This window comes from Suillus subalutaceus, assembly GCF_016647625.1.
Source record: "Suillus subalutaceus strain FC151 chromosome Unknown DFJ58scaffold_86, whole genome shotgun sequence".
Taxonomy (NCBI): Eukaryota; Fungi; Basidiomycota; class Agaricomycetes; order Boletales; family Suillaceae; genus Suillus; species Suillus subalutaceus.
Window position 1 is genome coordinate 38,161 of NW_024540335.1, and position 24,834 is coordinate 62,994.

Below are 24,834 nucleotides of genomic sequence, written 5' to 3' on the forward strand. Positions count from 1 at the left end.
TATGGGTACTGATGTCTAACTGACGTTTCTCTCAGCTCCACCCTCTACCACCCCTCCTAGCCGTCCTTCGCGCGTAAGCAATATATCGTCGTCCTTGCACGCGGTCAGAAGGGTGACTGAGGCAGTAAACCAATTAGTGACTGCCCCACTTACCATTCTCTCTTCAGTACCCTCGTCCCTTGTATTGATGAGGTGCGCTGCGCTCGATGGATTCACCTTGGAAATTGACACGTACACAAATTGCATCCTCGCTCTCGAGACCCTTTTCTTTTCAATGTCACTTGGCGCTGTGTTGTCCCCGCGGAAGCTTATGCCAGGCCACCAGCTCAACACAGAGACAAGTGACTTTTCGTCGCCGGGATACTTTCTCCCGCCCTATCTGTAGGTAATTTATACGAGCAGAGGCATCAAACACGAGGAGTCTATTGCTCGCACAAAGACATTGTGGCGTGTGGAAATGAACGCTTGTGGACAGGTGAGTATTAGTAATTTATACGAGCAGAGGCATCAAACACAAGGAGTCTATTGCTCGCACAAAGACATTGTGGTGTGCGGAAATGAACGCTTGTGGACAGGTGAGTATTAGTAATTTCCACCTCTGCTGCATTACGCCTCAGGTACCTCATTGTAGGGAGTTCCACACTTGTTTCGTCGGTGTACTCTCGTATGCAGTCACATTTCTGGTTCTGTTGTTCACGTGCTACCACGCATTGTCTTGCCACCACTCTTCCACTGATGCTTCCACTGGTGCTTAGGCCTTCACACTCCTACCTTCCACATTTCGCCACTACGCTTTTACATTTATGTATCATATATAAGCCGCCATGTTTTATCGGCACTCACTCATCATCTCCCGCCGCTGAAAGTTTCCAGCAGTTTTCATCTCTCAAAGTCTTACTGTCCTCCTTATATCTTTTTATATCTTTCATTTCTACTCGAATCATGGAACAAGTGTGTTCAAACTTGAGGTGCTCTGCGGTCATCGCGATCCCAGAGGTATGTTCTTCATGTTCTGTTGTTGTCTCAATTCACATTTCTTCATCTGTAGGGTCAAGAAGTAGCGTTGTTCGACCGCAAGTCAGTTTGCGAAAAGTGCTACGGCAAGCCGATTTGCGCAAAGTGCGACCGTTTGTTGCACGTAAGATAATTATCTTTTTGGTCTTTGCATATTTTGCTGATCTAGACCTTCACCTGCAGGCGCCAGTCCCGATCGTCCCCGCAAGACAAATTGTGCCTGTAAGTGTTGACTGGTTCCGTCGCTGGTATGCTGATTTGTGACATCACCTGCAGTATTTATATGACGAAGCAGAGGAAGAAGTAATCCGTACGTATCTCCCGAGACCCAAGCGGGGCTACGCGATCAGGCGTGTACAAGAGCCCGACGGGGAGGGTGATATGCGGGACGAGTACGTTTCTCGCCGTGTGGAACCCAAGAAGAGCAGCACCGATGTCAAGCTGGTGAAGCGTGTCAAAAAGTTGTTCCATTCTACCCAGCGGGGTTCTTAGTACTACTAGTAGGAGATGCGATTATCTGCCGAGTGTTTGCACCAATTCTTAACCATCATGGACCATATTTTCATGTCTACTTATTATGCATATACAACATCGTGTAACCTTATGTATAACTAGACATCATCATGTACTTATGCGTATTTTCCTCTGGACCACACTTTATTTGCCAAATGTCCGCAAGTATGATCCGAAGCCTTGCCATAAACAGAACACTGCGGGGAAGATAGGTGCGTATGAACAGAGCTGGCTGACACTAATATTCACCATTGCACCGCGATCTGTCGAGCTGAGTCTAAACAACGTGAGCTGCGGTATAAGACGGAGAACAGGGCTCGATTTCATTGGTGTCCAGGAGCAGTGGTAACTTCCACGTGCACAATGGTATCGTTTGATCATAATTAAGCAAAACTCTTGTGTAACGTATGGCGATGTGCACCGCCATACAGCAAGTTGACCCTCAACAGCATGCTACTTCAAAAGAAAAGTTCAAACTATTCAAGAAAGATGTTTAGATTTATGTCGTACCATCACAACATTGTCATGCGTAACATACAAAGCTCCGATTTAGGACACAACCGTAAGATTCGTGACTGCCACTACGGGGATGGTGTTACTTGGGTGCCTTGATGTCAGTAGACTTCCCAAACAACTTGATGCGGTGAACCTCTGAGAATATGTTTCAGTGGCAGGGTCCATGATTGAATACATAGAACTAAAATTACCGTCCAAGACGATATCTGGGTGTTTTCGCGCCCAAGTCTCGCAAAATAAAAGGTTAATTTTCGCTGTCAAAATCATTCCTGAGTACACAATTCAAATCGCTCTTATTTCCAACAAGCATGATCGATGATCATCGACAACGTTCGGCTTTCTGTGGTCACGAAGCGCCGAACACGGTTACCGGTTGCAGAGGACTTTCATGTCGGGTTCTGGCCCCTGCCAGTGGGAGGTGGCGACATTCCATGAGTCAGTCTATCTATTTGTCGGGATTATAAGATGGCATGTGGATGACACAAAATATTAGGAATATTTTGTGTCAGTAGAGCTGATTTATTGTCGTGTCTGACTCGGTGTTGTGCTGTAGACACTGTGGATAGTAGTTTCGGTGAAATTCACTGGAAAATCCACTGGTGCTGAATGTTTCAGAGTAAGTTTCACTGAAACTGCATGCAGTTAATTTCATTGGAGCGCTGATTCTGAATTTCAGCTGATCATCCTCGATTCAGCACCACCCTTTCAGTGGAAATTTTACTGAATCAGATTCAGCTCTGCGTGTTCTAACCGCCTTCCTAACATGGTAATTTAGTTGGTGTTCTCGTGCCAAGCGCCACTGCTTCTTCGTAGTATGTAGTGTGTGCGTGGCTTGCAGGACTAGCTCTGTTTCCTCAACATTGTTTGGCTGAGGGTTTCGCCCAGGTGAGCATCGACGCATTCACCCCAAACATTTACTCACACTACTGCTGCTCTCGATCTCCTCATGCTTTCGTCATCCCCGCCCACCGAAGCCAATTCAAAGGAGCGTTCTATCATGAAACTGCTAACTTTTACTCATTGACCTCCTCTTCCTCGTGGTCCTGTCCACCCAAAGCTCGATCCGCATTATACACACGCCCAGTTCAGACAAGGAGCTTGTCACTATCGCGCTCATTTCACCAACTATATTGAAGACTCGAGCGGTCCCCCAGTGTACTTCAAGTACGCAACAAACACAGGTGCCTGATTATCACGAAACATATGTATACATCAAACTAATCACTATCCGATGTATCTGAACCATCTCCAATCTCTTCGTTGCCACCAGGTATTAACCACCGGTCAATGATAAAGGTTTCGCCTCGTGTCTGTACCCGGCCAACAACTGCCTTGATGTTTCGCACATCTGTAACTACTGGTGCGACAAACTCTTTGTATCCAACTAGGGATATTGATGCATCTGTTCCATCAGTGTTGCATGGTGTTATAAGTGCGAGGATGAGCGTTGTATTGCGTAGGAATCTGTAAATTTTGTGTTCGCCAATCTCACAAATTAAAATCTTGTCCAGCTGGCCATAACCGATCACATCGACAGGTCGTGATTCTCCCGCGTCAGAATATGAGATTTCAAACTACAACACGTCAGCTGTGGCCACATGAGGTGAAAATACTCACTCGCACAAATGAGTTGTCACGATACTTTGCATTGCTCATACCCCTCAGAGCATATCTGGTCCTGATTGAATCACCACCGCCAATTATCCTCATTTTCCCCCACAGAGGCATCACAGAAGGCAAGTGCAGTGCAAGATCGTTGCGCCGCCCTCCAAGAACCTGGAAGAGATACACTCCGATTCGTTTGCGGGTATCCTCATCGGGTGTATAGCTGGAACGACATGGTGTTCGCAAAACAATTTCGGGATCTGGTCCGTAAGTCTGCCATTTAGCATTGTATTACACTCACGACTTCCACTACTCACAGTTTTCGAATGATCGTTCATTCTCCAGCTCTTGTTGTCCGCGGCGGGGATTGAGGTCTTTGAGCTCATCTTGGAGGTCAAACTTAACACTGAGTTGGCTGAGGTATGCGGTGTACAAAACGACACGGGAAAGGCCACTCCATGGGTGCCGTCTGGAATGGAGACCAGTCCTGAGGTGCAGGCAATACCGTTCAACATAGAATGTCCAGTGGACCCAAGCAGGTCCACACATGCGCAGGTCTTTTGCGACATGCAGGCATCCATGAATCGGGAGTGTGCAAACTGCTAACCTATCTTCCTTGAATTGATAGTAATAGCTGTTGGTGTCAAGTGAGCTTATTTCGCATGAAAATTGATTTAATTACCGCTCGAACTCTCTGACCCACTCTGCGAACCCTTTTTCAAGATCATCGATCTCCTGTGTGGTGATTTTGAGCTTGACAGATGTCTTCATCAATGAGATAAGTTTGCACATGTGGGTGTAGTATTTGACCCGTGGAAAGCGATTTCGGAGCACGATGGGTGCAATGTGCATGAACCAAAAACTCCAACCTTCGGCTGTAAAGGTCGATTTATCAACAGCAATATTGCCTAGGACTCGCACAAAAGCAGCAGGTATCTGCTTCACTGCTGCTGCTGTTTCAGCGCCGATTTCTTCCCAGACATGTGGCGCGAGTTCATAATCCTCACTGCCAACATCCAACATCTTGTAACGCCCCGTCCAGAGGTCAACGAGCTGCGGGATAATGTTTTCGAGGAACAGGTGCATCCATTCCCAAGGTGCGCAATTGGCATAATCGATTGAATTGACACGACGAAGTGACGGCTCGCCCTTTATTCCATGTTCTTTCGCAAGGCACTCTCTCTGACGCTTTGTTACTGTAGCATCCAACTCCTCGAGGACATTAACAAATCCCTCGTGTGTGCGTAAAGGGAGATCAAGGGGATTATATGATTTTTGGGTTTGATTTTCTCGTCGAGGTGTCTTGAGAGGAGTGTAGTAGTTAGTACCTCGAGCACTGATCTTGCGAACACCCTTCATTTCGCAAGACCTGCATGGAAAGTAGCCGTTATGTCCTTTAATATTCGAAAGTTTCTCGATGGCAATGATATCCCCGTTCTTGAAGATGTTATAGGCGTGGAGATAAAATTGAGTTTTATCGGATGTGTCGAAGGTTTGAATACCATCAGCAAGTTCAGCAAGCTCGTTATCGAGAGGGCAGATAAATGATGCAAGATCTTTGGGCTGATGAGGGCCAGGGATGACACCGACACACAGAACGTTCTCAAGGTGTGTTCGGACAAGAGGAGGAAGGTTGAGATTCATTAGGAGGAGTGGTGTCGCAGATGGGCCACTCCGACGACGATTAAAAAGTAGAAAACCATCTACTGATAGCGAGAATGCTATGTCGTGCTTTCCAGAGAAGAATCTGTGATGCCGTCTGACACCATCAACCATAACATTGGTCTGACATAGCGTGTGGTACCACTCCGAGTCAAAGACATCTTGAATGGTGCCAGGTTCTCCGACATAGTTCTTCCGATACGAAAGCAGTCGTATCATATCCGGACTCTGGAAAAATGCCTGAAGACGGGGAATGAGTGGGAGATACGAAAAATGTCGCCGTGCACGTCCACCAGTATCATAGCGTGATTCATTGCAAAAAGGACATTGGATATGATGAGAATAGTCGTCGGTATATGCAATACATGAGTTAATACAACAATCGTAGTTGATCGGTTGAATGCCGGACAGTGTGGCAAGGCGACACAGAATGACCCATTCAGAGTCTATCGTCATTTTGTGCCGAAAGGACTGCCGCATGCGATCAAATACACGACGAGGAATGTGCCCGACTAGCTTCAGCTGGAATGCACGGATGTTATCACGATCCTCGTCAGTGAGTATATCATTACCTAGTAGGTTACATTAGAATTAGCACTCGTATTTGAACATAAATACATACGGAGCTCGTGCATCTCTTTGGCCTTCGTCAGACCTTGCCAATCCTCTAGATCAAGAATCATGGTGTCGAGAGTCATGATGGCATGGTGGTCCACGTCGTCCTCATCGAAATTGTACAAATCATGAGCGTCCGATGGATCGCTTCTTGGACCTGAACCAAGTGGCACCCCGACTAGGACCCCGAAAAATCCCAGTCAACATCGCGCCTAACAGCGCCTAGAAACGCCAATAGGCGTTCGCTCAGCCCCATACAACCCAAACTAACTCTATAACTCTATATGCAACCCCACAGGTTCCTAATAGCCAACAATATGGCATTAACAGGCTGGACGAGCCCAACATCAACAGTCACCGGCAATCACAGACTCAGGAAAACAACAGCAAACAAACCTCTTCTCGCATCTAGCAAATCCATAGAAGAACACATCGAAGGTACAGGTATCAGAACAGACATCACTAACACCACCACAGCCAGAAAACTGCTCGCAACTCACGGCCTAGTTTTTCCCACGGCAGGAACAGCAGTGAAGGAAATAGCAAAAGCCCTTTTCGAGTTCAGTATCTCAGCGGGGTTAGGAACGACACACGCAGAAATACTAAGGGCCATTGCAGTCCTTCTGCAAGACGCCGAAAGCTCCCTAGACATGAACAACATAATCAACAGAGTAGAGAACCTGATTGGAGGCCCACTAACGATTATGGTCGAGAAGGCAGAAGCCACGGAGAAACACAAGAAAGCGTTAGAAGCTGTGGCTCAAGAGGTGCGTCAAAACTTAACTGAATCAGCAGCGGGAATAGACAAAGCCATGAAAACGGCTGCACAAACACTAACCCAAGAAAGTGAGAGACAAGGAGGGTCTGAAGGACCACGATCATACGCAGCTGTTACGAAGTCGGCGATCCCCGCCACACTAACAAAGGCTTTATCCCGTAGTGAAGGTCAATCGAAGCAAATCTTAATCGATAGAAGATCCCTCCTAATGCCAAGGGACGCAACAGAGAACCTCACAGAAGCCCAACTGGTTTCAAAGGCCGCTCTAGCCCTAGAAATGATGGTAAAAGACAACATAATGATCCCAAATGACTTATCTTTCATTTCAGCACGCAAACTCCCCCACGGAGGAATACTATATGAACTAAACTCCAAGAACTCCGCAGAGTGGTTCAACACGCCATCCAACCGCAGCAACTTTTTAGAGAGGTTTGGAACTAATGTAGCCATCAAGGACAGATCATTCCACGTACTAATGGAGAACATCCCGATTACCTTTGTCTCAGACTCGACAGCCGCCATAGCGGACATTGAAAAGAAAGCCGGCCTCACCCTAAAAAGTATAATCAAGGCAAGGTACATTAAACCAATTGCAAGACGCTCACCAAACCAGAGAACGGCACACGTAATACTGACATTCAAAACCAGAGAAAGCGCCAACCAAGCAATCAAGTTCGGCCTCCCGATAGCAAGCAAAAAGGTATACGGCCGCAAACTCCTCCCAGAACCCTCAAGATGCCTCAAGTGCCACTCGTTCGACGGCAACCACATGGCAACCGACTGCCCAAAAGAACACGACATCTGTGGAACATGCGGGGAACAACACCGCACAGCGCTATGCAAAGTCGAAAACCCTAACGAATTCCACTGTGCCAACTGTGACACAAAAGGCCACGCGTCATGGAGCAGAGACTGCCCGACCTTCCTCGGCAAATGGGAAGCTTACAAGAAGCGAAACAAAGAGACTCAATACAGACTATATCTCACGGACGACCCCCTGACATGGGAGAAAACGGAAGAACATCTCGAAGACCGAAATGAAACTCAAGCTAGAACAGAAGGTAACAACAACTCAAACGACTCTACTAACCACCGTTTCCTGCCCCCCAGATTCAACAGAACAACGGACCCAAGACCACCAGAAAGAAGACCTCAACAACCAAACCGCCCAAGATACCCCAACAACATCCCGATAGGAGGACAATCGCGCTTAACGGACGTCTGGGACCACCAAAGACTGACCCAAGGACCTGCATACCAAAGAAGACAGGACGACATACCATACAGGGACGCAGCTCTAACAAACATCGACTACAACCTGGGTAGCAACGACGCAAGCGGTTGGAACTAAGGATGGACACCAACCAAACCCAACCAAGAACGGACTTCAAGATATGGCAACAGAACCTCCGCAAGTCTTCAAACGCATGGGAACACTTCCTAAAGAACTTAAACCCCGACATCTACGACCTGGCCAGCATCCAGGAACCTTTCCTAAATCCTGTTAACCTCGCTAACACTTCTAACCTTAGGAAATACTGGGACGTCATCTACCCAACGAACCACAACAAGAACCAAGATCGATTGCAAGTAATCATGTTAATCAACAAAAAAAGAACAAATGGCAAGCAATCTCAATCCAATCCCCAAATGTCATGGTGATAGAAATCTTGGGTAACTTCGGCAAAGTACGTATATATAACATCTATAATCCCTGTGACCACGACAACATGTTGCACTTCCTGGGAAGACACATGCAAACGGAAAGTAACCTACGTCGCGCAGCTTCCCAAAATCTCGCTCAAGGCGAGCAGGGAGTAAATACTGAAAATATCATTTGGCTAGGCGACTTTAACCGCCACCACCCACTCTGGGAATTAACTACCAACAACCACCTGTTTACTGCGGCGAATTTAGACGCTGCAGGTGTACTAATCAACCTGTTAGCCATGTACAACTTAGTACAAACGTTACCCCCCGGGATAGCCACCCTAGAGGCATCCTCGACCAAGAATCTAACCCGTCCAGACAATGTATTTTGCTCCCCGCAGCTACAGCAAGCATTCACGTCGTGTAACGTCGAGTATCAACTCAGACCGGCCGTAATGGATCATTTCCCTATCATTAGCGTCCTAGAATTATGCCCTGACCGAATTGACAGCACTCCACGTCCCAACTTTAAAGAAGCCGATTGGGACTTAGTCAACGAAGCCCTTGCAAAGCAGCTCAACCTTATCCCGCCCCCAACAGAAATAACGACAAGAGAACAGTTCGACGAGGCGTTCACCAACCTCACCAACACCATCGCCAGGACCATGGAAGAACAGGTACCCAAATCAAAATCATCGCCTTACGCCAAGCGATGGTGGTCCAAGGAGCTAGATAAAGAACGCAAGGGAGTACATAAACTAGGTCACAAGTCACGAGCTAAGTTATCATGCAGGAATGACCCCATACACGAAGAGTACAGGAAAGCAAGGAACACCTTCTCGGAGAACATCAAGAAGGCGAAGGAATCACACTGGATGACGTGGCTGGAAACGATGTCCCCATCTGGAGTATGGAACTTCCACAACTACGCAGCAAGTAACCCAGAAGATCAAATGCACACAAGGATAGCCACGCTCAAGGACCCAGGAGACAACAGACCCAACGGAACGCAAGACAACACCAGGAAAAGCGAACTGCTCTACGAGACCTTCTTCAGAGCCCCCCCAGAGAACGACCATGTTGACCCTAACTATGAATATCCCCCTCCCATATGCGAATTCACACTAATTACGAACCAACAGATAGCCAGAGCGATCGCTAAACTCTCTCCCCACAAGGCACCGGGACCCAATGGTATAAGTAACAGTTTCTTCACTCACTGCGCAGAACTACTAATCCCGTTCATGGGCCCGATATTTCGAGCCACCTTCACGCTAGAGATCTACCCGGACCAGTGGAAAAAGTCATCAACTATAGTCCTTCGCAAGCCCTGCAAACCAGACTATAGCCTACCAAAAGCGTACAGGCCCATAACACTACTTGATACGATGGCGAAAATCCTTTCTTCCTGCGTCTCAGATGACCTAATCTACATAGCTGAACAGCACGACTTATTAGCTTCAACCCATTTCGGAGGCAGACCAGGCCGCTCGACCACAGACTCCCTGCACTTACTAACGAAATTTATTACAGACGCCTGGGCATCAAAGGAGGGATGTGTATCAATGTTATTCCTGGATGTCAAAGCAGCATTCCCAAGCATTGTCATCAAGAAACTCTTACACAATCTCAAAAAGGTAGGGATCCCGCAAGAGTACATCGGCTGGTATGAAAGGAGACTCAACGGCAGATCAACAACTCTAATTTTCAATGACTTCAACTCAAACCCGTTCAATGTAGAAGGAGGAGTAGACCAGGGCTGCCCGCTATCCCCGCTTGCTTTCATCTTTTACAATACTGATTTACTCAAAGTTGCAGATCCAAGACCACGAAAAGGCGAGCTAAGCCTCAGATTCATCGATGACATAGCACTTGTGGCCAGAGGAGAAACGTATGAGGACTCCCACGCTAAGCTAGTCAGAATGATGGAAAAGAGAGACGGAGCGCTGAATTGGAGCGAAGAACATCATGCGGAATTCGAATTAGACAAAACGGCTCTAGTATGCCTATCGAAAGCCCGCACACCCAGCAACACCGACCCAAGAAAGACTGTCCCAATCCCCAAGTCACCAATAACAATCCGCAATCACACGATTCAACCGTCAAAATCGCACAAATTCCTCAGGGTTATCATGGACGAGAATCTGAATTTCAAAGAACATGCTGCACACGCCCTAGCGAAAGGAACCAAGTATGCACTGGCGTGCAACAGGATGATCCGCCCAACAAAAGGAATTAAGAGCCGTCTCATGAAAAGACTATACGAAGGAGTAATCTTACCCAAAATGATGTACGCAGCTGACGTTTGGTGCACAGGACTGATAGCAAAGGGAAAGGGAACAAGACTCAACGGGCGAGGAGCAAGGGGCTTCACAGCCCAGATGACAAGAGTTCAAAGGATGGCGGCCCTGTTGATAATGGGCGGGATGAGATCCACCGCAACTGATACCCTAGACACGCATGCTAATATCCTCCCTCTCCAACAGACGCTAAGGAAAATCTGCTTCAAAGCAGCGTTAAGGATGTCCACACTGCCAGCCACACACCCACTAGCCAAGGACATCAAATCAGCGCACGACTACGGCCTCGCAAGAGGCTTCGGAAGACCAAAGCGCCATCCATCACCATTACACAAGCTGACGTACGAATTCAGACTGGACCCGGAAAAGATGGAAAAGATCTTACCTACAAGACATTACCCAAAGTGGGAGGCAGATGTCGAAACGAAGATAGCGGGGAAAAAGCAGGAAGCGGCAGTAGAAGACGAAACCGCATCAGAGGAACTCCGAGTCTACTCGGACGGATCAGCAATAGACGGTGGGGTAGGAGCAGCTGCAGTACTCATGAGAGGAGAAGAGGTAGTGGATGAGCTCAGCTTCCATCTGGGGAAGGACGACGAACACACGGTGTACGAGGGAGAGATGGTGGGAATGATACTAGCGGTCCAGTTGCTGAGGAGAGCAGGAGGAGGACAAATGATGGCACTGGGAGTGGACAACCAAGCGGCAATTAGAGCAACGAAAGTGTTCAGCTCACAACCAGGTCATTACCTCATGGACGCCTTCCATGACGACCTCCGAACGCTCATTCCCGACAACGATGGAAGGAAGCTGGTGGTAAGATGGGCACCAGGCCACATAGGCATAGCCGGGAACGAAGCAGCTGACGAAAGAGCAAAGAGAGCAGCGAGGGGAACAGCATCAACGGGAGCGAACCTCCCAATCTCTCTCAGAATGGCCACAGCAAACCCCAAAACCCTACCCATCAGCAAATCGTCAACGCTACAGGTGTTCAATACCAAAATCAAGAAGGAAGCAGCACAAATCATGATTGAATCCCCCCGATACACAACCCTCCAAACGATAGACCCATCCATCCCATCGAAACACTTCGCTAATATCATCGAACGAATCCCTCGCCGACAAAGCTCCCTCTTGTTCCAATTGAGATCAGGTCACGCACCTCTCAACAAGCACCTACATCGAATAGCAAAGTCAGCAATGTCAAGGTGCTCTCAATGCGAGGAAAGCAATGAATCAGTACACCACTTCCTACTCTCATGCCCAGCCTACACGAGACAACGCAACATCCTTCGCACAGAACTAGGCACGAAAGCGCACCATCTGAAACACATCCTCAATGAACCTGACTGCTTGAAGGCCCTGTTCAAGTATATCGCGACCATGAGAAGACTCGAGACAGTGTTCGGCGACGTCAAACTGCCAGAAGATAAGAACAAGCAAAGAACATAGACGAAGAAGACCGAAGACGACAAAAACCATTGTAACCATTAATCCTATCACCTTCAGCTGGTGTCACCGTCCCCGCTCCGGCCAGGACCACTGAACAAGACCCACCAAATGAAACAAGAAATAACGCACATACAGTATATACAGCATGTTTTGTCTAACATGGGGCATCGCCCCAGCGGACAATAAACAATGATTAAAAAAAAAAAAAAAAATTAGCGTCCGATGTGGTAGACTCGTCAGAAGAGGTACCATCTAAACTAGACGCAGATGACTCATTAGCGTGATGGGAGGAGTGTGATGCTGCATCCTGGATGATTGTGGAAGAATGCGAGGAGTCGTCCTCAGCCTCCGAGTCTGAGCTACCGAAATCAGAGCATAGTGCTTCATTGGGGTGTGCAGAGGCGTAGTGTTGGTCCCTGCGAGAGCGAGACAAGAATTTATAGCAAGAAGGTGCATGGCGACAGTGTTTTTTTGCCTCTGGAGGCATGTTGTCCGTGGATGGTTTGCTACTGGTAGTAATCACGATAAATCATTTGGTGAAAATGATGCGGAATAAATGAATAGTACTCACCAAGAGGTCACTGAAATTCAGTAAGAGGACGGTATGATATGTCGTATCTAGAGTACCAGTCACTGTGGAAATGAGAAAATAGTCAGGCCGGATTAGTGTAGGGACCAGGATATAAACAGATGTCATATATCATGTGAATCCCGAAGTGTTGAACTAGAGATCCGACCGCAGGATCAGATCTGACCAATGCGTCATTGACAAGTTCAATGCAGGTTTCTCTAGCCTTATCTCAAATACCACCGTGCACAGAAGGAGTCCTCACAACATTCGATAATGCAAGAACGAAGCTAGCAGCAATCTCCTCCTCACCGGATCTTGATCACCGCTTTGACTATGACTGCCGTTTTCTCAAAGTCGAAATGGGTGTCAACTCTGACAGCTGACCTGAAGTGGCTTCAGGGCACTTGTTGAACAAATACCTCATGACGACGAGGTCAATGCCAGCTTAGCAGATCATCAGTTGCTGGCTCAGAAGCAAAGCATCGAGTTTACTCACCATCGCCCAGAAATTCCAATCGCTGGTAAGATGATCCAGCAGTAGTTGCAAAGGAAGGGTGAGTTGCGGCTTCAATTAGAAGATCGCCCCGGTGAAACTCGTATCCAAGACTGGCTTGAAGGTCATCAAAAAGAGGTGGCGCCGGCGATGGTTCTGGCGGACAAGAGTATAGCGCAGGGGCAACTCAATTAATGCTAGGCAGATGAGGGTGAGCGTATTGCCCATCGCTGGAAGGAAAGAGGAAGACGAGGACGAGGACGAACGGGATGAAGACGAGGACCAAGATGAGGACCAAGTTGAACTTGAAGACCGCGAGGATGAGGACGAGGATGAGGATGAGGACGAGGACGAGGACGAGGACTGAGGACGAGGACGAGGACGAGGACGAGGACCATGAAGACAAGGATGAGAACATGGACGAGGACGAAACCGAGGATGAAGACCATGAGGACGAGGACGAGGATGAGGACGAGAACCAGAACCAGAACCGGGACGAAGGCCAGGACGAGGACGAGAACGAGAACCAGGACGAGGACCAGGACGAGAACGAGAACCAGGATGAGGACGAGAACCAGGACGAGGACAAGGATGGGGACGACACCCTGACTAACGATGGCGCCAATGAGGAAGACAACGACCTGGAATTCGAAGGCCATAAGCAGTTGGAAATTGGCCCAGCTGACAAGCACGTTCCTCCCCACCTACTCAACCTCTCAAAAAAGCGAAAGACAGCTGTTTCATCGGACAAAGAAGCTGAACCTATTCAACCCCCACCTTTGAAGAAGCAGGCCACTGTACCTACTGCTGACGAGGACATCCCAACCGTCTGTCCGAGTGATGGGTGCAACGATATCGTGCCCTTACATCCTTCGGGAATGGTCCTTGCAAAATACAAAGCATATTGACGCTGCTTGCAGATGCCAGGTGGCGAATTCACGCGCCAGACACTCAAGCTCGAGATGGAGCTCTGTGCTGCCATCCAGAGCAACCTGCAGCGCGAAAGGCACATTCAAAGTTCTTACAATAACAGATGGCTATCCCAGATCAATTACTTCGCCGTATATCACTCTGCTTTGAAGCTCGAACCTGATCTCCGCTGACTGATCTTTGATAAAGCCGCAAAGGAGGATTGCTTTGTTTACAAGACTCTTCTTACCGATCTACTTGAACAGGGCTATGGAGTCGAGCTCGACAAAAAATTAGCTTTTCTTGCACGCCTGAAGATATTTGATGTTGGACGCCCAATTTTCAACAAGGCACGGCCTGGATAGTGAGTACTGATGCACTCTTATGGCATTATGCTAATGATCCATAGCTATGGTCCGAAAGGCAGCGCAGTCCTTCGCGCGACTATCAGCAGGCTATTTGACCCGCGGAACGGAATTCCTACTGATGCCTTTGCCCCACTCTCCTATGAACAGTACACGTATTTTGTTCTTATTCCGTACATGGCCAGCCGACTCATCGCCGACGATCGGGGGTTTACTGACGATCAGCAGTGCACGCTTCAGCAGGCATTCGAAATCATGGTGGCCAGTGCCAGTGCCGATGCCGGTGATGCACTCCAGGGCATCGACGAGGAAGGGAAAGATGAGCAGTTTGATGATGTTCTCATGAAGATCATGTTGAATCAGGTAACCGAGTTAGACTATGTCACGGTGCCAGTGGCCCAGGTGTCGCAGCCAACAGCCGTGGCCCCTCAGCAGCAGAAAGGACGAAAAAAGGTCTGTTTGATGATCTTCTTACTTCAGCGAGTTCTCACTCTGTACTAGGCAAACAGGAAGGGGACAGTCATAGCTGATTCTGCCCGCCGGCGAAGTACCCGCCTGGTAAGTCGATGTGCATTACATAGTTGGTCCGGGACTTACTTTTCAACACCATGATTAGGCTTCGTCCCATCGTTAACAGAATTTGTGGCCCAACTGCTCCCGCTCCGCTGTGCTTGTGCTCTCGAACCTTTCCGGCGTCCTTGTTACTATGCTAGTATTAACATTAACTAATGTAATTCAGTGCTTTGTTCCATTACCTTGCTATGAATGTCAGAACGTAATTTCAGCACAAATTCAGCGCATTTTCAGAGTACAGTTTCAGAGTATTGTTTCAGAGTATCATTTCAGAGTATGGATTCAGAGTATAGATTCAGAGTATAGATTCAGAGTATAGATTCAGACCATCATTTCAGAGTCTGCTTTCAGAGTAAAATTTCACCGCAACTTCAGCTGAAAATTCAGAGTAAAAAACAGCAATATCAGCACCCTCGATTTCAGTACCTAATGCTCTGAGTTTCAGACTATTATCAGATGATTTCGTCCAGTGAATTTCATTGGAACTACTATCTACAGTATAGATTAGTACAATCCCCGACTTCCCACGGAGTGGAAGGAGGGTTTTGTTGGATCCAAATCCCCAGGCACCTATACCGCGATGCATGGGAACCCTTTCAAAAAAACTGTACAGTTGATTGATCGAGGTCTATCGTCTTTATAGCTAAACTTGAGTGTATGTCTTTTCGGTTTCTTTCTGTGTGCTTGTTTTATTGACAATATTCAGAATGTCTGTGTTTCTCTCGAAACACCCCAGTACGGCGCCTTGAGTACTTGATGCTAAAGATTGCCCACCTCACAACAATCTCCATGATATACAATCATATCCTCTGTTTTACTATGCTTTATACTACAATATCATAAACCTATATATGCAACTGCTGAAAATTCTTGCTGTTGGTTACAGTTATCGCTTGCCTCCCATTCTAACAGCCTATGTCTCAAATGTGGTCCCCTCTATCGATCTGTCACACTGGCTGTAGTTTTTGATGGAGTATGTCTGTCTGTTCATCTGGATGACATTTCGATGACTTTCACTCGCGCGCATTTTGAGTCTGCTGCATATGTGTGCTGTAGTTAGTGTTGTTGGCAGAACTCGGGAGTTTTGCCAACCGGTTTGGCAAAACCGGTTTTGCCGGTTTTTGGCAGAACTCACGCGAAAGGGGGGTGGCAGAACCTGGCAGAACTCCAGGGTATCCGAGACTCGCGGAGATGTAATTTAGATCTATGATAACAAAATCTGAATCCAAGAGAACATGAAAACCGACGTCCTTAAAGTAAGATGGTGGAAACTGGAGGGGCCCCCTCACATCACTGCCAGTGATTGACGAAAATTTCGAGCGTCTGGAACGAGTTGACAACTACTCGAATCACTACTACTGGAAATGCAAACATTGCAGTGACACTGATAACTCATCAGGTGCTTGAATCCAGGTTAACTCATCAGGCCTCAGGTGAGGTGTAATCTCCCAGTTGACACATTTGAAACACTCGGCAAATTTCGTGCAAACCTTCGACACCGCAGCGCTGTGAAAGCCGTGGAGGCTGGGAAGCCCACCTGCCGTCGACATGCTCACTATGCGCACTCATGAAGAGGTTGGCATTGCTGTCGAGACTGCATGTACAGGATCTTGAAGCATCCTTTGCGTGGGCACCTCCACTCTCGACCGAACCTCGCGATGCAGATGACTTGCTTGCTGGTCCAGAGAGTATCTCACCTGATGATATTGCTGCTGAATTTGCAGCTCTCGAGGAGTTGAAAAAGACTGAAGAAGTTCACAACGTTAACGAAGTTGAAGTGCTCGAGGGAAATGCTGTTGATTTTGACGAGTTGGATCGGGTTGAACAAGGAATAATATCACAGGTAATTCTAGATGAGGTTGAGGTGGTTAATTACAATGGTGATGGTGGCGGATGGGACGAGGTAAAATATTGATGTCATCGTTAGGAATGTCGTATACATAGTCTACATAGCGCCTAGAGTTTTGCCACCCTGGCAAAACAACCGGTTTTGCCAGTTTTGCCGGTTATAACCGGCAGAACTAAATCCAAATAGTTCTGCCCCCCACACTAGCTGTAGTGTATTCAAACGCTTCAAGAATTATCAAGAAGCTGTTCAACAAGGCTCTCCCCTCCCAAGTTGCCAACTGCTGCCTCGTGCATTATGTCCAGACTAAAAGATGATTGATCATCCTCGATGGTTTCCCTACACTGATGCTTGCTGTGCAGAAAATCTGTCTGCTTTGTCCGCGCCTGTTCTGCGTGGTGTTGCACGGCGTATTGGTACGAAAGGATCTGACGCGCGAAATAAAGAACGCCGTGTCGATGCAATTTTATCTCATTTCGCTTCTCGACGCACAGAGCTCGCAAGCATGTCCTCTTCAAGATTCTCTTGACCGCATCAGTCCCACCTGCTTGCACAAGATCACGGGGCACTTTACTTGCTGCTGAGTTTCAGAACTTGTACGGTCTCAATTTGGCAACTGCTGTAGTACGTACTCCTCCTATCATCAGCGCACCTCCTGCTCTCAATCCAGCAGCTGTGCAAGTCTCTAAGCCATGTCTTTACAGTGGATTTCAGCATCTGTTGATGATATTCCTCGCCGTTTAGAGAAGCTGAAACGCACTGACATCTAGACATGTATGCCTCGATTAGCGCCACGCTATCGCACACTCTACAACAAGCTCTCTGATCGAAAAACGTGTGATGCACTCGCTAATCATGCCCGGCAACGCGCACTACACCTATTTTGTGCTAGAGCAAGTGTTTCGGGTGACGTTTATCTCGCATATTTTCCGTTCTTGAGCTGTTATTTACTCTCAGATAAGGCTGTTGGAGTGGGCTGTGCTCTATGAGTGCGCTGGACTCTACAACGAAGTGATGCTGTGCTACTGCTCCCGAGACTCTATCTAACCCTCTAGCTGCGCTCCAAACACCGCCAAACACCTCTGCGACCTGACCTCCTCCCTAGGGGTCCCCTACTCCACTGTTTTCTGTCAGATTCTTGTTCATGAGTTTGGGGTGCTCGTTACTGGACGTTTGTCACAGGAAATTGTCTCGCGCTCTGTCAAGGACATGTCAGTCCGTCTAGAATGCAAACAGAATGCGCTGGCAGAAATGAGAGATTTCGTACAGATCGAGAGCGGGAATGACTGATGCCTGTTTCAAAAGCAGTCATTTCGGTGTATGCAGTTGCTGCCATGTGCAGCCTACACGAAGAAAGCTCTCCATTATCCCAAAGGCAAAAAGAAGACTACTAACGAGCTCGGAGGTCAATCACTTGCTAAGAACTCAAAGTTATCGACAGAGAGCCATGACATCTTTTACATTGAGCTGGAGGCTGATGATGATTAGCCTGACTCGAGTCACTCGAATACTATTGTCAAATTTCAAGTAGTGCTGCATCTGATCTGCGAAACGCCTGATTGTTATATCGATAGACTGTTGTGGCGTTCTTGGAACGTTCACACGAGATGGAAGTCGACTTTTGGTAGACTTAGGAATCGAGCAGGGGAAACTGGCCGAACTAAGCGTTTATTTTGGGGGGGAAAAGGATCAACTACTGTACTAGTAGATAAATGGCGGTTTAAATACTGTACGGTAAGGAACACTAAAGAATATGAGAGAAGGAAAAATGACAAGATGCTGTCTTGGTCAGATGATCGTAACGAAGGCTTTTACTAACGCTACAACTGTTTACTACCAATCTGTCGTCATTTCCTGATGTTGAAGTCGGGGACTGGCGCTTCCCAGCGCCGCTACGATATTAGCAGTGAAGGATCGTTTGCTCAGCGCTCAGTGCTCACTTGACACTGAGTGGAAGAAGTCGTGAGAAAGCAAGTACATTTCCAGTTGGTCGCCTATGTAACTTCACTCAGATTGATATCGATCACACCATCATATATTTCGCGATGAGCGAACATAATATCGTATACCAGTCTCGCACGAGGGATCCAGACTCTCCAGAAGCTACGTCCCGCGAAGCAATTGCTGGTGAAAGCTCGGTACGTGCTAATCAAGCAAGCATCTGAATCGACAAGACTCGCTCATGAAATTCGTTGCACTTGAAATGCCGACTCTGACGCTTCGTTCATCCAGATTCAACGTCGTGGCAACATCCGTCGTTTTCTGGGGAAGTTCCAGAATGGTGTAACTAAACAAATTTCTGTGAGTCGATGAGAATACCGAGTTATACCAATATCAGGCTGAGGTTGTACAAAAGCGCTTAAAGGATTCTCGCAGTCCTGACGCCAACCATGCAGGTGCTCAGAATATCGAGGTTGGTGCTCGAACTCGCCATCTATAATCACTAAAGTCTCGTGGTCACACATGTTCAGGATACCCCTCACGGTGTAGAACAAGGTGCTGGTCCGCGATTGGATCCGGGTGCTCGTAACACTCCAGAACATATGGCTGCACCTTCAGGACCTCCAATAACAGTGGAGCCCGCTCCACGTGCGCATCCGGATCTTGGTACTGCAGAAGATTTCCCGGCCGTATATGGCCAAGCTATCAGGTCATTCGACAGTGCTGTGGAGAGGTTTGCGGATGTATGTGCCCTTTCTCTCATTCGAGGCTGAACTAATTCCGTTCCATAGGCACATCCATCTGCAAAGATAGCACTGGGCATGTTGTCTGCTGCATCAAATGTTTGTTTGTTTTGCTCTGATTCTGATCTCCTGCTCAACATAATTTGTACAGATTATTCTCGCTCCAAGGGATCGTGATGAAGCGGTATATCCTCTGCTCGACAAGTTGGTTCAAGTTTACAGCTTCATGACACAAGACAACATGCTTCGCCAGATTTCGTCGATGCATGGTATCATTGAACAGATCTCCCAGCAGACCCTTGAATGTGCACAATTCATCAGAGATTATTCGGAGACAAAGAGCTTTTGTAAGTATCCAGCAAGCAATTGAGCTTTGCACACTCTCAATATTCTGCCGTTGTCATAGGGAATAGACTCGGAAAGAACGTTGCCTCGGAAACAGATAATACCATCCAACGGTATAATGATGCGTTGGATGCGCTCATGCAAAACTTCAGGGACCGGGTCACTCGTGACACAGCTGTCCACGTCCACCGTACAGGTCAGAATTGGGAAGTGCTTCTCACTTAACGGCCATTAATACCTCTTCCAGGTGAAATACTGGACCTCAGTGGTATGGCTTACGCCGCAGGTGCGGGACAAGATTCCAGGAAACAATGTCTACCAGGGACCCGCACGGAAATTCTCTCCCAGATCACGGAATGGATTCAAAGCAGTCCATATGATACTCCGCGCGTCCTATGGTTATCTGGTTCTGCTGGGACGGGTAAATCAGCCATCGCCCACACCATTGCTCGCTGGTTGAACGATCATGGGGAACTTGGTTCATGTTTCTGCTTCGACCGGCATAGATGTGCAGACCGTTTCCATGAAAAGATTTTCTCCACCATCGCGCGTGACATAGCTGACCTTGATCCGGGGATGAGACGAGCATTGTCGGATGCAGTCAGGAATGCCAGTGCACTCAAACATACGCGGGATATCATTCAGCAGTGGCAGAAGCTTCTTGTAGAACCGCTGTGGAAGCTCTCTGGACCAAATGTGGCACCAGTTGTGATCGTGATCGACGCATTGGATGAGAGCGGTGGAGTCGAGACACGACGCGACCTTCTTCGCATTCTTGCTGGTAAACTTCGAAACCCGAATGTTGACCCGATCATGGCACTCCCAAACAATGTCCGCTTTATCGTTACCTCTCGTCCGCTTCGCGACATCGACGCTGAATTTGATGGTGCTTCCCATATCTTACGGATATCCATGGATGATATACCACCAGAGATCGCTAGGCGCGACATTCACGTTTACGTATCGGTGGAGCTGGAGGGACTGTCGGACTTCAGGGACACGGAGTTTGGAATCCTCGCTGAGCTAGCTGATGGACTTTTCGAATGGGCGCGTCTTGCATGCGCTTCCATCAGAGCAACCCCTTTTGGCCTATCTCCAAGGGATTCCTTCAATGCTGCGGTTTCACGCCATCCTCCCAAGGCGTATTTGTTGTCTAACATGTATCACGTCATTCTGGCAGATATCATGCGAACGGATACAAATACACACGCGGAGTTTCAGCAAATGCAGCTAGCCAGGTTTCGTTCTGTGATGGGACAGATCCTCGGCGCAGCTGAACCTCTCCCTATAAATTCCATGAATGCCATGCGCCGCCATTTTCCAGATGAAGTTGACCATTACGATGTGGACGTTGTAGTAACACTCATGGGATCCCTCCTTAGTGGCACCACCAACTCATATACCCCCATCCGACCCTTTCACGCATCCTTGCGCGAATTCCTCACAAACCAAAAATTTAGTGGAGATTTTTTCGTCGACATACCAAAGGCACAACGGGACCTTTCTTTTGCGTCACTCCGAGTGATGGAACATGGGCTTCGCTTTAACATCTGTGACTTGAGGTCTTCATATCTCGCCAATTGTGAAGACTCTGACCTGCAAGAACGAGTTGAAAGATGCATTCCCTCACATCTATCATATTCATGTCGATTTTGGGCTGCGCATGTACGAACAACAGAGTTTAACCTGGAGCTCGCGGAGGAGGTGAAACGGTTCCTCCATCACGAGAGCCTACTGTTTTGGCTCGAAGCCGTTGGCCTTATCAAAGCAGTTAGTTCTGCGATTCCCGCCTTGTCGCTCATCATCCAGTGGGTGGAGGTAAGCACATGGTTACCGTGCATATATGACACACTCAATGCAACCACAGCGTCATTCCGGATGTGAAGATATCTCGTCTACTGCAATAGACGTGCAGAGATTCATTCACACATTCGGCGGCATCATTTTACACAGCACACCCCATCTGTATCTGTCAGCGCTACCTTTCTCGCCTTCCAACTCTGCAATATTTACAAAATTCACTGCAAGGTTTCCGAACACCCTTCGTCTTGCATCTGGGCGTGATTTAAATTGGCCGCCCATTCAGAGCCTGCTCATAGGGCACATGGATAATGTGCTGACATTATCGTTCTCTCCAGATATGACTCGCATCGTGACTGGTTCTGCGGATAAAACCGTTCGGCTGTGGGATGTCGTGACGGGGCAGCCACTCGGTGAGCCCTTGCGGGGGCACACTGGTGTGGTTAACTCAGTCTCGTTTTCGCCGGATGGGACTCGTATTGTGTCTGGCTCATCGGATAATACCGTCCGGCTGTGGGATACAGCTACGGGCGGGCCACTTGGTGCGCCCTTGCAGGGGCACACTGGTGGGGTTAACTCAGTCTCGTTTTCACCGGATGGGATTCGTACTGTGTCCGGTTCATCGGACAATACTGTCCGACTGTGGGATGCAGCGACGGGTGAGCCACTTGGTGCGCCCTTGCAGGGACACACCGGCGCGGTTAACTCAGTCTCGTTCAAACCAGATGGGACTCGCATAGTCTCTGGTTCATCGGATAACACTGTTCGGATGTGGGATGCAGCAACGGGGCGGCCAGTTGGTGACCCCTTACGGGAACATACCAGTGCTGTCAACTCGGTCTTGTTTTCGCCGGATGGGACCCATATTGTGTCTGGTTCATCGGATAACACTGTCCGTCTGTGGCATGCAGCGACGGGGCGACCGGCCGGTGGCCCCATGCAGGGGCACACTGGTGCGGTTAACTCACTCTCATTCTCGCCGGATGGGATTCACATCGTCTCTGGTTCACATGATAAGACCATCCGAGTCTGGGATGCAGCGACGGGTGAACCGGTCGGTGAGTCCCTCCAGGGGCACACTGGTGGGGTTAGGTCAGTCTCGTTCTCGCCGGATGGGACCCGCGTTGCATCTGGTTCGGTGGACAACACTGTCAGGCTCTGGCATATAGCAAGTAGGCTGCCATTGCAGGAATGTGTCAAGCAAGAGTGTTCAACTGTCTCCCTGGATAAAAGTCTGACCATGCATCAGACGGAGGGCAGCACTACAGTGTCAACCAACACTTGGGACCGTCACTCCATTTGTTTCTCATCCAGTTCAGCTCATGCACTGCGCCGCGCCGCTGAGCTACTCGAGGGCACCTTCCACGATGACCGCAGTTCAACCTCCATTTTACTTGGAGCTGACGGATGGATGGTAGGACCAAATCGTCAGCTTTTATTCTGGGTACCGCCCGCTTCGAGAGAGAGAATTTATGGTCCTGGGACTGCATTGGGGACACCCAGAGGAATTGTTGAGCTTGATTTGAGCCGTATGGCACATGGACGACTCTGGTGGAATTGCCAAGACAAGTGAGTTCCTATATTGTATCCTCACTTCGCAACCACTGAAATAAATCTTCCAGGCCTTACTAACCACGATTTTATTTTAGTAATTAATCCGTGACGTCAGGTGTATCAATGTGTATATAGTTTAATTTCCTTGTTTATTTACAGTAGAGTAGGCTACTCTGATGTGTACGCTGGACTCTATCCTGCCTCCTGAGGCTCTAACTCAACCCCCGGCTGACTCTGCTCTAAGCACCATCTTCAAGTCAGTTGATGCAGGTAGTAGTTGTAGGTCCTGTCTGGGAGGTAACAGCAAAGAATCTGGATCGTTCATCTTTTATGTTCGCCGGAATGTTAACAGACAGGATGAGCATCAGTGAACTGGCAGAAAGAAGGGAATGCCTTTGGGACGACTCCTTTTTCTTTTGACTTTCTTTTAAATACCATAGGACGTTCTTTACTTACTCTGCTGTTGGGTTCATATTCCATTCCTCATTGGATGTTGCATAGTTATAATCTGCATGTGTTTTAGTTACAAAATTCATAGAGCATTGGATGTAATATTGACCCACACGTAAGTTAATGTTGATGTACTAGCACACTGTGACTGTGATGGTAGTACCACTGGGAGCAAAGAAATCTTCAGCTCAACTTGAAGTTGGATGAGAAGGTTGAGTTGCCATGTAACTTCGTTGCATGTGAAATCAGTCACGGTAGGAGAACCTCCCGTAGCAATATCTAACCACCCACTGGGAGTCAAACTTGCAAATCACTGCAGTCAGGTTGTCACTATATTGTGTTTACATAACAGCATTAAGATGCGAATCACCAAGAGGGAGGCGGAAAATATAAACCAGGTGTTGGAATGTGAATTGCTCGTAGCGTGCTTACTTAATCAGCGATACATACGCTAGTCACTATGTTCTTAGTACCTTACCGACTTACGACGATAACGGGATTTCAACATTAGTCGGTGTCACCCTGACTGCTGGGGTGGTAAAGAATTCAGCAGGGCGCGAAGGGCTGCGCATGGAACGACAGGTGAAGAGCTGCTAGTGTTGTCGGGACCGGGCAAATTATTTTTCGGAACTCAAATTTTTATTTTCATCGCTCATTGATTACTGTCCCTACCACTATGTCAATTTCAGACAAATTCTACTCTTTGGCCAAGCTCGATGACACCAACTACACCAGCTGGAGCACATGCATGAAGGCAGTCCTCATCAAGAGGGGCTACTGGTCTCTTGTATCCGGGAAAGAGAAATTGGATGCATCCATTCAAGCTGATGCCAGCAGACTTGCTGCATTCCAGCCGCGCCAGCTCGAAGCTTGCTCAGAGCTCATTCTCGCAGTTGAAGATAGCCAACTCCCACACATGGATGGTGACGACCCCAAGTAGTGCTGCTGCGGTCCGGTTCAGTCTGGTTCAACGGGGGTTAAGCAAGAACCGAGAACCGAACCTGGGTCCGGCTCTACCAGAGTCGACGAACCCTGGACCGAACCTTCGCAAACCATTCAGAGTGGTCAGGTTCGGTTTTTTTTGGGTTCGAACGCGAACCGAACCCTAAAATGTCTAGTAGTGAGTGAATTTTTTGTCG

General features: G+C 48.1%; 7 protein-coding genes across 7 annotated transcripts; all 7 read left to right on the forward strand.

Annotated features, from left to right (window-relative positions):
- Window positions 1-942: 942 nt before the first annotated feature.
- On the forward strand, window positions 943-2,139 carry DFJ58DRAFT_843255 (uncharacterized protein; the record flags this gene model as incomplete). Its single annotated transcript, XM_041392938.1, has 6 exons — window positions 943-996; window positions 1,049-1,138; window positions 1,198-1,236; window positions 1,291-1,475; window positions 1,630-1,739; window positions 2,081-2,139. The coding sequence occupies 6 exons, from the start codon at window positions 943-945 to the stop codon at window positions 2,137-2,139; spliced, it is 537 nt and encodes a 178-aa protein (XP_041241656.1).
- A 4,889-nt stretch (window positions 2,140-7,028) lies between these two features.
- Window positions 7,029-7,709, forward strand: DFJ58DRAFT_639389 (uncharacterized protein; the record flags this gene model as incomplete). Its single annotated transcript, XM_041381326.1, has 1 exon — window positions 7,029-7,709. A coding segment is annotated over one exon (681 nt), but the record flags the coding sequence as incomplete, so codon positions are not given.
- A 5,876-nt stretch (window positions 7,710-13,585) lies between these two features.
- On the forward strand, window positions 13,586-15,077 carry DFJ58DRAFT_730259 (uncharacterized protein; the record flags this gene model as incomplete). Its single annotated transcript, XM_041385863.1, has 6 exons — window positions 13,586-14,050; window positions 14,090-14,230; window positions 14,297-14,442; window positions 14,488-14,896; window positions 14,945-15,001; window positions 15,060-15,077. 6 exons carry the CDS (start codon window positions 13,586-13,588, stop codon window positions 15,075-15,077), a joined length of 1,236 nt encoding a protein of 411 aa, XP_041241658.1.
- Window positions 15,078-16,490: 1,413 nt separating this feature from the next.
- DFJ58DRAFT_891850 (uncharacterized protein) lies at window positions 16,491-17,041 on the forward strand (the record flags this gene model as incomplete). The annotated part of the gene is made up of 2 exons (XM_041394765.1): window positions 16,491-16,919; window positions 16,970-17,041. Coding segments are annotated over 2 exons (501 nt in total), but the record flags the coding sequence as incomplete, so codon positions are not given.
- Window positions 17,042-17,209: 168 nt separating this feature from the next.
- On the forward strand, window positions 17,210-17,676 carry DFJ58DRAFT_798273 (uncharacterized protein; the record flags this gene model as incomplete). The annotated part of the gene is made up of 3 exons (XM_041390673.1): window positions 17,210-17,316; window positions 17,357-17,486; window positions 17,567-17,676. The coding sequence occupies 3 exons, from the start codon at window positions 17,210-17,212 to the stop codon at window positions 17,630-17,632; spliced, it is 303 nt and encodes a 100-aa protein (XP_041241660.1). The 3' UTR covers window positions 17,633-17,676.
- A 1,231-nt stretch (window positions 17,677-18,907) lies between these two features.
- Window positions 18,908-19,576, forward strand: DFJ58DRAFT_843259 (uncharacterized protein; the record flags this gene model as incomplete). The annotated part of the gene is made up of 4 exons (XM_041392939.1): window positions 18,908-19,000; window positions 19,095-19,163; window positions 19,201-19,275; window positions 19,334-19,576. The coding sequence occupies 4 exons, from the start codon at window positions 18,908-18,910 to the stop codon at window positions 19,574-19,576; spliced, it is 480 nt and encodes a 159-aa protein (XP_041241661.1).
- Window positions 19,577-24,371: 4,795 nt separating this feature from the next.
- Window positions 24,372-24,635, forward strand: DFJ58DRAFT_663424 (uncharacterized protein; the record flags this gene model as incomplete). The annotated part of the gene is made up of 1 exon (XM_041382362.1): window positions 24,372-24,635. The coding sequence occupies one exon, from the start codon at window positions 24,372-24,374 to the stop codon at window positions 24,633-24,635; it is 264 nt and encodes an 87-aa protein (XP_041241662.1).
- Window positions 24,636-24,834: the final 199 nt, after the last annotated feature.